This window comes from Schistocerca serialis, chromosome 5, assembly GCF_023864345.2.
Source record: "Schistocerca serialis cubense isolate TAMUIC-IGC-003099 chromosome 5, iqSchSeri2.2, whole genome shotgun sequence".
Lineage (NCBI taxonomy): Eukaryota > Metazoa > Arthropoda > Insecta > Orthoptera > Acrididae > Schistocerca > Schistocerca serialis.
Window position 1 is genome coordinate 610,976,354 of NC_064642.1, and position 14,775 is coordinate 610,991,128.

Consider the following 14,775-nt stretch of genomic DNA (forward strand, 5'->3'; position numbering starts at 1 on the left):
ATAATAATAATAATAATAATAAAAAAGACCCGACTCTTCATGGGGAGCGAACACCAATAGTTCTACAACGTCAAGAGTTTCGTCAACTATACCGAGAGATCGGCCAGATAGAAGAGGCGTCTGGCTGTGGCTGCAGCCCTGTATCCTTCCGAGCAGTGTATTGAACTGCCTTTTGCCGGCAGTGCGCCACCTTATAAAGCCCGTTGGCGGATATATCTGCCAGAACTATTTGTGATCACGTGTCTGGTGCAGCAAAGTAGTTCCTAGGCTAGTTGCAACATCTGGTGAAGCTGTTCTGCAGGCTCTGCGAATGGGTAGTGGTCCCTGGCGGCCGTTGGTGGAGACCTGGTGGTGTGTTATGTTGTGGCCGCCGTTAAGTCTTTGTTTTGACAACACAGACAACGTAAGTTTTCCTGGTGAATATACACCCTGTGATGCAGGCGTCCTGTGATGAGTGGACGTAAAGTGGAATGACGATGCTGTACGCGCTACGATTTCCGAAGTGTGCGGCCACAGCATACTCCACGCGAAGTAGTATGTGGATGATGGCGAGTTTATTCATGCAGCAGGACACTGGCTCCAATGTTGACCAGCAGAGTAGTACAGGCTATCTCACTATGGTGGTGTAAGGCTGTCGTATTGACTGGATATTATGATGAAAAATAAGGTTTTATAGCCAAAAGAGTGGGAAATAATATGTTGCATTGGAATCCTGAATAAAACCAAACTGCTTTTAGAAAAAAATGTGATGCATTACCTATTGAACGCCCCTCATATATGCATTTTGGCATAAGTTGGCTGGATTGTGAGCTATTACTACAAAATGTGTGAACATGACTTGATGTGCACAAAGAAAATACATTTTTCTACACTACAATGACTGGTTTTATGCATAAATTGTTGTAAAATTCACCCCAAAGTTCAGGGGAAAAATATGACTTGTCATTCAAATCAGGGCCTCACTTTTCACATACATAGTTATATTCCATAGTGGATTAACCAGTGAAATGTATATAGTGAATAACACAGTGGTTCACTAAGCTACAATTGTTAGCAATAATTTATAGTTTTAATACCTGGTATGGGAGTTGACCAAGCCTAGTGAATAACATCCTCAGGAATGGACCCTCATAGAAATTATTCCGATGATCAGCTTCAGGGTAAGAATCTGAGCTACAACAGTCATCAGATTCCTGTGACTCTGGAAATACTGCTTCAAGAGGCCATTTATATTGACTACAACAAGAGATACAATGTTGGTACTGCTTCCTCACATCTTCAACATATTGCTCATATGTTGATTCTTCAGTATTAGATGTCTGCATGTTCCTGGGTATTAGGGATAAGAATCTGTAACAAAAGAAACAGTATCAAATTTTAGAGTCACTGATATTTTCCTAGAACTCTTTTATTACCATTTTTACAACTTAAAATTTGCCCTTTAAGTGAACAATAAAGTAAGGAAAAATTCTGAAATGTTGAAATACAGCAAAATTTCTACACATCTACATACATACTCTGCAAACCACTGTGAAGTGCATGGCAGAGGTTATGTGAAGCACCTATTAGACATGTTAAGATCAATAAACTTTTACCGTTTAAATGATAAACCCACCCAGCTCAGTGCTTGCTTAGATAATATAATATGCAACCCTCAGCCAAATAAAACTGAATTTGGAACTGTAAACCTCAGGATATCAGATCATGAAGGGCTGTGGCTTAGGCATCCTCTAAACAACAAAACAGACAGTTCTGCAACTGAACTAGGAAGAGTAATCAGGCCAATCAATGAACATAAACTGAATCAGTTAAAAAACCAATCTTAATCACATAAACTTGAATATAGTACTCACTAACGATATGTCTGCCAATGATTCAATACAGAAACTTTTAGAATTATTAGAATGAAACATTAACTCATGTTGTCCCAAATACTACAGAAAACACCCAAAGCAGAACTGGAAAAATAAACTGCAAGAACTAATTAACTAGTACATGCCACACTTGTACAACCTTAGGGAAGAAATGATGGTGCACTATAATAGATTTCAACCAAATCAAGCTGAGAAGGAAGCTTATGCAGCAGCAAGAAGGGTATATAGATCAGAAATTAGAGCATCCAAGAGGAAAGCCAATGACAGATACGTACTTAACTAGACAAATAAGTTTAAAGCAGCATGAAAGGTTATCAAAACAGAGATAAGCTCCGAAAATAAACACAACAACATTCCAATCCAACCAAACACCTTAAATGCACACTTTATCAGTTCTAGTTAATATAAAAGTCCCACTGAAGATGCAAATAAAGCTGTAGACTTGCTTCCAGCTCTAGCCAGTAAGCAACACGACAATTTCTGCTGGACCTGCATACCCTACAGACAGGTTAGCGAAGCAATTGCCACTCAAAAGCAGAAGACTTTTATGGACTTTCAAATCATCTAATAATGGAGAATAGATGACACACACACACACACACACACACACACACACACACACACACACACAGATGACCACAGTCTCTGGCAGCTGAAACCAACAGTGTGTGCGAGTTGCGTGAATGTGTGTGTGTGTTTCGTCTATTTTGTGACAGTCTCTTTGTTGTACCTGTCTGTGATTCAGCATTTCCGCTATATGGTGAGTAGCAACTATCCTTTTCATAATATTGTTACATATCATCTAATAAAAATATAAAGAAATAAATTCCACTGTCATTAACCAAAATCATCAAACAAATGCTACACAAAGGAATCTTCCCAGATTGCCTAAAAATTACTATTGTAATACATATTCATAAGAGAGGTGGTCAAGCATCTCCTGGTAACTATTAACCATCTTACTCACACCAATCATATTAAAAATTATAAAATATTGTTTGCACAAACAGATGAAAGAACACTTTAAGTAAAATAATCTACTTAGCTCCTCATAATATTGTTTCAGACCTCATCCTCCCACTGTCAATGCAGTTGAGACTACCATCACAAAAATATATGCCCCTTTTGAAACTAAGAAAACAACCTGTGCAACTTCTCTGGGAAAGCTTTGACACTGTCTGCCATAGCATACTCAGATGGTAACTATAAACAAACAAGCTTTGTCAGGCTGTACTGTATGCAGATGATACAACTCTAATCTCACAAGTTGACAATCCAGAGGAGCTGCAACATAATGTAAATGTAGCAATGGACTGACGCACTAACTGGTTCCAGGCAAGTTATCTACAAATTAACAACAATAAAACTGAAGATATTGTTTTCAATTAATGTCTCCAATGAATATAAAAAACAGTCAAACTATTAGGTTTCCACACAAATCAGAAACTTAGCTGGGAGAGACAAACAGAAAAATTGTGCTCAAAACTTATTTGAATAATTTATCTGTTGTACAAACTAAGGATTAATGAAGCAAAACCTTACTAGTATATGCATATTTTGCATTTTTCCACTCCCACCTTACCTATGGAACTGTTTTATGGGGTATTGCCCAGCTCAAAAACCCGCATTCAAGTGGCAAAGAAAGGCTATCAGATGTATAGCAGCACTGACTCTAAGAGAATCCTGTGAAGACCATTTCAAAGAGCTCAATATTTTACAGTCCCAAGCCTCTATATGTATAGTTGCTTTCTCAGTGTTAAAGAGAATTTAAATACTTTTAACCTTAAGAGGTCTGTACATGATCACAAAACAAGAACTGGACAATTAATTGATATACTCCTGGATTTCTCTCTTAACAGTGCTTCATGAAACTTAGTATCCTATCATGCAATAGTTTTGTGTCTATTTTAAAGCGTCTACCAGTTCAGATTTTCCAGCCTTTCTATAACATTCTTTCATGGGTCTAAGAAACCTGGCACTATCTGTACTCTCCTTCTTTTGTATACATTTAATATTCCCTGTCAGGCCTGTTTGGTACAGGCCTCACACATTTGAACAATATTCTAGGCTCTCCTTTGCAGACTGGTTACATTTTCCCAGTAGCCTACCAATGAACTGGAGTCTGCCACCTGATTTTACTTGAGGTTGAGCCTATATGATCATTCCATTTGACATCTCCACAAATTCTAACAACCAAGTAATTTTATGAGTTGGCTGATTACAAATATGACTCATTAATAATGTACTCATAGGAAACTATGTTTTTGAGTTTTGTAAGTGCACAGTTTTACATTTCTAAACATTTAAAACAAGTTGCCTATCTTTGCATCACTTTCAAATCTTATCAAGACCTGATTGCATATTTGCGAATATTTTTTTTACAGACAGCACTTCACTACCGATAACTGCATCAGCTGCCAAAAGTCTAAGGTTACTATTAATATTTTCCACCAGCTCACCAGTATATGATACTAGTGAACCCCACAGTGCTTTCTAATTGCTGTGTATGCATGGAAAATGGATGTACATCCTAATCTCCTTCTCCCCCCTCTCCTTGTCCACACGTCTGCTTGTGTCTGTATATGTGTGGATGGATATGTGTGTGTGTGCGAGTGTATACCCGTCCTTTTTTCCCCCTAAGGTAAGTCTTTCAGCTCCCGGGATTGGAATGACTCCTTACCCTCTCCCTTAAAACCCACATCCTTTCGTCTTTCCCTCTCCTTCCCTCTTTCCTGATGAGGCAACAGTTTGTTGCGAAAGCTTGAATTTTGTGTGTATGTTTGTGTTTGTTTGTGTGTCTGTCGACCTGCCAGCACTTTCATTTGGTAAGTCACATCATCTTTGTATATATATATATATATATCTAAAAACAAAGATGATGTGACTTACCAAATGAAAGTGCTGGCAGGTCGACAGACACACAAACAAACACAAACATACACACAAAATTCAAGCTTTCGCAACAAACTGTTGCCTCATCAGGAAAGAGGGAAGGAGAGGGAAAGACGAAAGGATGTGGGTTTTAAGGGAGAGGGTAAGGAGTCATTCCAATCCCGGGAGCGGAAAGACTTACCTTAGGGGGAAAAAAGGACGGGTATACACTCGCACACACACACACATATCCATCCACACATATACAGACACATTTTGTGTGTATGTTTGTGTTTGTTTGTGTGTCTGTCGACCTGCCAGCACTTTCATTTGGTAAGTCACATCATCTTTGTTTTTAGATATATTTTTCCCCCTTTATATACTATACATACATATGCATATACTACAGATTTGGGAAAAAAAAAGAAATACAAAACTTATGTCCATCTGAATGTTTAGTAGAGTATTGTGTAAAAATCTGAAATAAATTGGTCACGAACATTTTCAAATTTTTGCCCTAAAACATTTCCCGTGTGTGTGTGTGTGTGTGTGTGTGTGTGAGTGTGTTTTATCAGAGCTGAGAGTTTTGCTAACAACCTTTTCTCTTTATATATATACAGTGTGGTCCATTGATTGTGACTGGGCCAAATATCTCACAAAATAAGCATCAAACTAAAAAACTACAATGCACTAAACTTGTCTAGTTCGAAGGGGGAAACCAGATGGCACTATGGTTGGCCCACTAGATGGCGCTGCCGTAGGTCAAACGGATATCAACTGCGTTTTTTTAAATAGGAACCACCATTTTTTATTAAATATTCATGTAGTGCGTAAAGAAATATTAATGTTTTGGTTGGACCACTTTCTTCGCTTTGTGATAGATGACGCTGCCATAATCACAAACGTATGGCTCACAATTTTAGATGAACAGTTGGTAACAGGTAGGTTTTTTTAATTTAAAATACAGAACGTAGGTATGTTTGAACATTTTATTTCGGTTGTTCCAATGTGATACATATACTTTAGTGAACTTATAATTTCTGAGAAAGCATGCTGTTACAGCGTGATTACCAGTAAATACCACATTAATGCAATTAATGCTCAAAATGATGTCCCTCAACCTCAATGCATTTGGCAATACGTGTAACAACATTCCTCCAACAGCGAGTAGTTCGCCTTTCGTAATGTTCGCACATGCATTGACAATGCGCTGACGCATGTTGTTATGCGTTGTCGATGGATCACGATAGCAAATATCCTTCAACTTTCCCCACAGAAAGAAATCTGGGGATGTCAGATCCAGTGAACGTGCGGGCCATGGTATGGTGCTTCGACGACCAATCCACCTGTCATAAAATATGATATTCAATACCGCTTCAACGCACACGAGCTCTGTGTTGCACATCCATCATGTTGGAAGTACATCGCCATCCTGTCATACAGTGAAACATCTTGTAATAACACCAGTAGAACATTAAGTAGGAAATCAGCATATATTGCACCATTTAGACTGGCATCGATAAAATGGGGGCCAATTATCCTTCCTCCCATAATGCCACACCATACATTAACCTGCCAAGGTCGCTGATGTTCCACTTGTCGCAGCCATCGTGGATTTTCTGCTGCCCAATAGTGCATATTACGCCGGTCTACGTTACCACTGTTGGTGAATGATGCTGCGTCCCATAATTTCTCTTGTGCCCAGTGGCAGAACTGTACACAATGTTCAAAGTTGTCGCCATGCAATTCCTGGTGTACAGAAATATGGTACAGGTGCAATCGAGGTTGATGTAGCATTCTCAACACCGACGTTTTTGAGATTCCCGATTCTTGCGCAATTTGTCTGCTACTGATGTGCGGATTAGCCGCGACAGCAGCTAAAACACCTGCTTGGGCATCATCATTTGTTGCAAGTACTGGTTGATGTTTCACATGTGGCTGAACACTTCCTGGTTCCTTAAATAACGTAACTAACCGGCGAATGGTCCGGACACTTGGACGATATCGTCCAGGATACCGAGCAGCATACATAGCACACGCCCGTTGGGCATTTTGATCACAATAGCCGTACATCAACACGATATTGACCTTTTCCGCAATTGGTAAACGGTCCATTTTAACATGGGTAATGTATCACGAAGCAAATACCATTGGCACTGGTGGAATGTTACGTGATATCACATACTTATATGTTTGTGACTATTACAGTGCTATCTATCACAAAGCGAAAAAAATGGTCCAACTAAAACATTCATATTTCTTTATGTACTACATGAATATGTAATAAAAAATGGGGGTTCCTATTTAAAAAACGCAGTTGATATCTGTTTGACCTATGGCAGCACCATCTAGCGGGCCAACCATAGAGCCATGTGGTTTCCCCCTTCAAGCTAGACAAGTTTCATTCTTTGTAGTTTTTCATTTGATGCTTATTTCATGAGATATTTGACCTGGTCACTATCAATGGACCACCCTGTATATTAAAAATATGTAGTTTACGTCCTTCCCAATATTTATATTTCTGAAAAAAATCAGTCAAGAACATTTCAGATTTTTTGCAAAAAAGGGTTCCTCTTTTTATTATAAATGTCTTGTCTTTATATAGTAGTATAAATATAGGTAAACTGTATGGATCTCAACACATTTCCCTGGGGCAAGCCTGAAGTTACTTTCACATCTGTCAATGATTCTCCATCCATGACAACTTGCTGTACCCTGCCTACCAAGCTATCCTTAATACAGACACAAATTTCAGTTAACACCTGGACCACTCCATGTTATGGAACTAGACATTTTCATAACATTTTAACATGTTTCATATTCCAAAATTTAATTTATATTGAAACATAAACTGTTTCTGTGGCCACAAAACAATATAGACCTAAATATATGAGGAACTTTCAATAAGCAACACAACATTTTTTTTCTCAGCCAGTCTCGGCTGAAAAAATGCGGAACTTGCTGTGGGACATTGTGGAATATTCCTGCTTCAGCCCTTATAGTTCGAAGAAATTCCGACAGGTGGCGGCGCTACACAAAGCCTTCAAAATGGCATCTGTAACAGAGGTGATTTCCACGCAGAGAGCTATCATTGAGTTACTTTTAGCAGAAAATCAGAGCATCACAGATATTCATACGCACTTGCAGAATGTCTTGAAGGACCTGGCAATGAACAAAAGCTGGTGAGTTGTTGGGCGAGATATCTGTCATCATCGCAACCAGCTCTAGCAAACCTGTCTGATCTCCCACGTGTCAGCTGTCTGCAGACAGCCTCAGGAAATTGAAGAAACAACTTCAATGTGTTTGTCGACATAAAAATACAAACAAACTTCTCCTTCTCAATGACAACACAGGGGCTCACACAAGTGTATGCACCCAACAGGAGTTCACAAAACTTCATCAGACTGTTCCTCATCCGCCCTACAGCCTGGATCTTGAACCTTTTGACTTCCATCTGTTAAGCCCAACAAAGGATGCACTCCACAGGAAGCAGTACATGGATGATGGGGAGGTCAGCAAGACGTTGGTTCCAATGACGACCAGCAGACTGGCACCATGTGGCATACAGACACTCCCAGTAAGGTGGCATAAGGCCGCCGCATTGAATGAAGATTACATGGAAAAATAAGGTTTTGTAGCCCAAAGATGGGGAACAATACGGTGTGTTCAATCCTGGATAAAACCAATCTGCTTTCAGAAATAAATATGTTATAATTTTAGTAAAATAAAATTATTGAAATATTATTTAGCATTGTGTAAATAATTAAAAGTGGGCATTTGCTATATAAAATCTATGTGTGGTAACATGTCACAAGAAATATGTGTTATGAAATTTTTGTGCTTGATAAGTAGAGTCCTCAGTCCAGTCTGCATTAACAAAGTTTTTATTTTCATCTGTTATTTTAATATTAAAATTATTTCTTCGAATGACTGAATGGGGCATTTTTTATGACAGACTGGGCCTAGTATAAAACAATTTCATTTTAATTTGTTTTATTTTGAAAATACTGGTTTCCAACTTGACCAAATCCACAAATTTTAAATAAAATACACTAGCCACATGTAATATCATTGCTATTCAAGCCATAGAATGAAAACTTTTGTCAATGGTCAATATCAGGCATATGAAGAATTTGAAGAATATCAGACCTTGTTATACATGTTGTATTATCAGTTTTAAATGTAAGTTTTCAATCTGCATTGTTCTTTCTAAAGATACTTCTTGTTCATCAGCATCTACTGTTATAGCTTGTCCTATGAAGTGCTAAACTGACTTTTTGGTTGCAAATTTAACAACAAAAAAGAAACCCACACAAATATCTCCCTTTCCACCAACCATTTGCCCACTAAGTTCATTATTGAGGCTGTGCTCAGGAATCACTGCTGTAAACAAAGTTAAACTCAAAACCATTTTTTGTGATAGAATGCCCTTTGTAAATTGTTGTGCTGGTGGGGAGGGGGGAGGGGGGGGGGTGTTTGGGGGTTGGGCATCCACACACTAAACAGAGCAGTGGTTCCCATCCTTTCTGAGAGCATTACCCTTGAGTGCCGTCAGATATCAGCTACTGCCCCTTTGCCCCATTATCATCAACATTAGTGTTGAACTAGGCTTTAGAATGAAAAACTATGTTCTTAGACACTCTTATTTTTAAAAACACAAAAGAAAGATGATCTTTTGTTTTTGTGAGTGTTTTATTAAATCGTGAACTAATGAGTCAATGAGATGATAGGTAATGCTTATTTTAACAAACTTTTTACAGAATGATGATGATGAATACATAGTGTGTGCTACCTACAACTCCTTCCCAGAAAAGAAAGCTAACTACCCAAGTTGACAATGGATACTTGTTACAAAACATGCTTCCTCTGCACCACTCCTGTCCCTAGTAGCACTTGTTTACCCATACCATACATGCCCATTTCAAATCAACCACATTAAATTGCGCGTACTGCAGTTAGCGTTTGTGAATCACTTCACTGCTGGACTCCCTACCTTTGTAATGGCAGAAACTGGAAGATATCAGGCTACAACAACAACAATAATAATAATAATAATAATAATAATTACAGCCATTACATAGATACTGCTATTTTGTCCTGTCAATCAGCTTGTTTATTCTTGTAACGTGAATAATTAAGCAATTTCTGGTCTATTGCAGGAACTACTTCATGTCAGAGAAGGAAAATTTATGGAACATTTATGCACATTTGATGTATACATCTCAATTTCGCTGTGATTGATGCATGATACAAAATATGCATGTAGTGGGTGGGCTATATAAGGAATATATGATACATGAAGATGGTATTTGTTCTTTCGGACAGGTCCTAAAGAGCAGATACCATTGGTTATCTTGCAGCTCTCGAAGATTGAAATTACAATCAAACCCAGACCATCAGCTGCTTACAGGTTTTGATAAATATCAAGGAGGCAGATGAAAATGTGTGCCTTGACCGGGACTTGAACCCGGGGTCTCCAGCTTACATAGCAGACACTCTATCTGACTGAGCCATCGATGGCACAGACAATAGTGCGACTGCAGGGACTTATCTCTGGCATGCTCCCTCTGAGACCCACATTTCCAACTGACTGTCCACACACACTACATTTGTAGTGCCCCTACCCACTATACTCATTACTTGTGGTGGTCAATCTACTGATTCCCGTAAGAGTTTGAGCAATGCGAGTACATACGCACTGAAGAAGATCATTGCCCAGTAAGCCTTATCTGTATGAAGATGGTATACATCCTTTCGGACATGTCCGAAAGAACAGATACCATTGGTGATCTTTCAGCCCTCAAAGAATGAGGGTCTCACAGGGAGCATGCCAGAGATAAGTCACTGCATTCACACTATCGTTTCTGTCCCCGATGGCTCAGTTGGATAGAGCATCTGCCATGTAATCAGGAGATACCAAGTTCGAGTCCTGGTCAGGGCACATATTTTCGACTGTCACCATTGATATTTATCAATGCTGTAAGCAGCTAATTTTCTGGATTTCATTGTAATTTGATACTTCGAGTTTCGGACATGTCCAAAAGAACAGATACCATCTCCGTATAGATACGGCTTACCGGCCAATGATCTTCTTCAGTGTCGATGCACTCCCATTGCTCAAACTCTTGTGGCAATCAGTAGACTGACTGCCACGAGTAATGAGTACAGTGGGCAGGGGCGAAGGGCCACTACAAATGTAGTGTGCAGACAGTAAGCTGGAAATGTGGGTCTTATAGGGAGCTTGCCAGAGATAAGTCCCTGCAGTTACACTATCATCTGTGTTCTCGATGCCTCAGTTGGATAGAGCGTCTGCCATGCAAGCAGGAGATCCCGGATTCAAGTCCTGGTTGGGGCACACATTTTCAACTGTCCCTGTTTCTATTTATCAATGCCTGTAAGTGGCTAACAGTCTGGATTTCATTGTAATTTCATTCTTAGAGAGCTGCAAGATCACCAATGGTATCAGTTCTTGTGGACATATCCGAAAGAACAGATACCATCTTCGTGTAGATAAGGCTTACCGGCCAATGATCTTCTTCAGTGCAGATGCATGCACATTGCTCAAACTCTTATGGCAATCAGTAGGCTGACTACCGCGAGTAATGAGTCTAGTGGGCAGGGGCACTACAAATGTAGTACATGGGTAGTAAGTTGGAAATGTGGGTCTCTCAGGGAGCATATGAGAGATAAATTCCTGCAGTCACACTACCATCTGTGTCTTCGATGGCTCAGTCGGATAGTGTGTCTCCCATGTAAGCAGGAGATCCCGGATTTGAGTCCCGTCGGGACTGTCCCGATTGATATTTACCAAGGCCTGCAAGCAGCTGATGGTGGGGATTTCATTGTAGTTTCCTATGAGGAATATGTTGTTCATACATTTGTTGCACAAGCTGTAATCTACACCACAATGTGTCACATGTTAATGCTAGTATTTGATGCAAAATGGTGATTATTGGTGACTTATTTAATCAGTATTACATTCTTATGAAACCGTGGCAATAGTAATGATGTTTCAAAAATTATTTCATTTCTGGTAGCAAAATATACCTGAATCCTTTTATTTTTTAGCCCTTAGAAAATTGTGTGTTTACCTCTCAGAGCGCAGTTAATACCCAGATTGGGAACCACTGGTACAGAGTGAGTGTGAAGTACTGCGTGATCATCATTAATAGCTGCATCAAATAAAGAACTCCTGTATTTTACTTTGTAAATCTGCAAATGGAGCTAAGCATTTCTGCTTTAGCTTTGCTACCATCAGTTCCTGTTCCTGGGTTATTTGTTACTTCATGGACCCTAGCTTCCATTCCACTGACAGCCTATATATATATGATCAGAATTTCATCAGGTTTTGTGAAAGGTCTTTCAGTATGGTTCTCCTATGACAATTGTTAAAGGCTTCTCAAATTGCACACTTCTGACATACCAACTTGTTTCATTTAACGTATCTCTATCTTCAGTCCTCTGAAATATTTTACACTTACCGTACGGTACTCGCTGTTCCTTTAAAAGTTTCTTGCAGAGATATTAGCTATCACTGAATTTTATTCAGTCTTTTCAGATCAACAGTGTATAATATTATTTGTATGGACAGAAACAAATAATATTGATGCCACACTGTGTTGTGTTTCACATTAAGAAATACATAGGTCTGCAAAGCAATGTGGGATTAGGCAGTCACCAACAGTACCAAATGAAGAAATAGCCCAAAGCGTGCAAGTATATGACGTTTTTTGATGTGAGTATAAATGGGACAGAAATACCACAACTGAAGATATTTTATTGCATTCACACAAAACACATTTTGTAACAGAAACATGCATTTTATAGTAGTTCTAAAGACACATATATCTACATCTGCATGATTACTTTGCAATCCACAATTTAAGTGCCTGGCAGAGGGTTCATTGAACCACTTTTAAGCTACTTCACTGCCTTTCCAGTTCTACTCTCAAACAATATGCAGGAAAAATGAACACACAAACCTTTCTGTGCAAGCTTTGATTTCTCTTATTTTATTATGATGACCATTTCTCCCTATGTGGGAGCGTGCCAACAAATTATTTTCACACTTTGAGGAGAAAGTTGGTGATAGAAATTTCATGAGTAGGTCCTGCCGCAGCAAAAAACTCCTTTGTTTCAGTCACTGACACCCTAATCCATGTCATATCTGTGGCACTTTCTCCCCTATTTGAAGATAATACAAAACGAGCTACCCTTCTTTGAAATTTTTTGGTGTCCTACATCAATCCTATCTGATGCGGAGCCCACACTACACAGCAATATTCCAGAAGAGGGCAGACAAACATAGTGTAAGCAGCCTCTTTAATAGACCTGTTATATTTTCTAAGTGTTCTGCCTGTTATACAGGGTGATTCAAAAAGAATACCACAACTTTAGGAATTTAAAACTCTGCAACGACAAAAGGCAGAGCTAAGCACTATCTGTCGGCAAATTAAGGGAGCTATAAAGTTTCATTTAGTTGTACATTTGTTCGCTTGAGGCGCTGTTGACTAGGCGTCAGCGTCAGTTGATGCTAAGATGGCGACCGCTCAACAGAAAGCTTTTTGTGTTATTGAGTACGGCAGAAGTGAATCGACGACAGTTGTTCAGCGTGCATTTCGAACGAAGTATGGTGTTAAACCTCCTGATAGGTGGTGTATTAAACATTGGTATAAACAGTTTACAGAGAATGGGTGTTTGTGCAAAGGGCAAAGTTCTGGACGGCCGAGAACGAGTGATGAAAATGTAGCACGCATCCAGCAAGCATTTGTTCGCAGCCCAGGAAAATCGACTCGCAGAGCTAGCAGAGAGCTGCAAATTCCACATACAACTGTATGGAGAGTCCTACGAAAAAGGTTAGTTATGAAACCTGAACGTCAACTACCCGAGGCGATGGATCGGCCGCCAGGCAGCCCGTGACAGAGCACTTCATCACTGGCCTCCAAGAAGCCCTGATCTTACCCCCTGCGATTTTTTCTTATGGGGGTATGTTAAGGATATGGTGTTTCGGCCACCTCTCCCAGCCACCATTGATGATTTGAAACGAGAAATAACAGCAGCTATCCAAACTGTTACGCCTGATATGCTACAGAGAGTGTAGAACGAGTTGGAGTATCGGGTTGATATTGCTCGAGTGTCTGGAGTGGGCCATATTGAACATCTCTGAACTTGTTTTTGAGTGAAAAAAAACCTTTTTAAATACTCTTTGTAATGATGTATAACAGAAGGTTATATCGTGTTTCTTTCATTAAATTCACATTTTTAAAGTTGTGGTATTCTTTTTGAATCACCCTGTATTTTCTAAGTGTTCTGCCAATAAATCACAGTCTTTGGTTTGCTTTCCCTATAACATTATCTATGTGATCATTCAAATTTAAGTTATACATAAATGCCTTCAATAATTATAAAGCAATGGTGAACAATAAGGTCACACAAATGAAGAAATGACTGACCCAGAAAAGAATGATAATGGGGCATAGGAACACTTAACAGATAAAAAGTTTCACAGGTGGCAAAAAGTTTAGGAATGCCAAAGACACAATCTGATCTTTTGGAAATATTAGTTCCTTCTTTGGGGAAGAGAGAGGGATAGGTTGGAGAATGTTACAACTTACAGTAGGTCCCTCAGGACCCAGGATGAGAGGAACCCACCTATAATGAGGAAAAGGGGGAGAAATATATGTAGGAGAAATGACAGGGAGAGTAGAAAGTCACAGATAGTCCACTCAAAGTACTCTGCCAGAAAAGACCAGAGATGATGAGGACAGAATAAGAAGTAGGGATACTCCAGAAGAGGGCGAACAAGTGTAGTGTAATAGACCTATTATATTTTCTAAGTGTTCTGCCAATAAACCACAGTCTTTGGTCTGCTTTCGCTACAACATTATCTATGTGATTATTCCAATTTAAGTTATTCATAAATGCCTTCAATAATTATAAAGCAACTGTGAACAAGTCCAGGAATAAATCCAGATGGAAGGATATGTTGGAGGGCAAGTTTCTTTCTATGGAGATCAGGGTAACTAATAGC

General features: G+C 39.2%; 1 protein-coding gene across 4 annotated transcripts in view; it reads right to left on the reverse strand.

Moving 5' to 3' along the window:
• LOC126481030 (FHF complex subunit HOOK interacting protein 2A-like) overlaps positions 1-14,775 on the reverse strand; it is a 198,528-nt gene that overhangs the window by 43,760 nt on the left and 139,993 nt on the right. For all 4 annotated transcript variants that reach the window (XM_050104505.1, XM_050104504.1, XM_050104503.1 and 1 more), the window contains one exon: positions 1,077-1,350. In XM_050104505.1, coding sequence (XP_049960462.1) covers positions 1,077-1,350 — 274 coding nt within the window. The remainder of the gene's footprint in view (positions 1-1,076; positions 1,351-14,775) is intronic.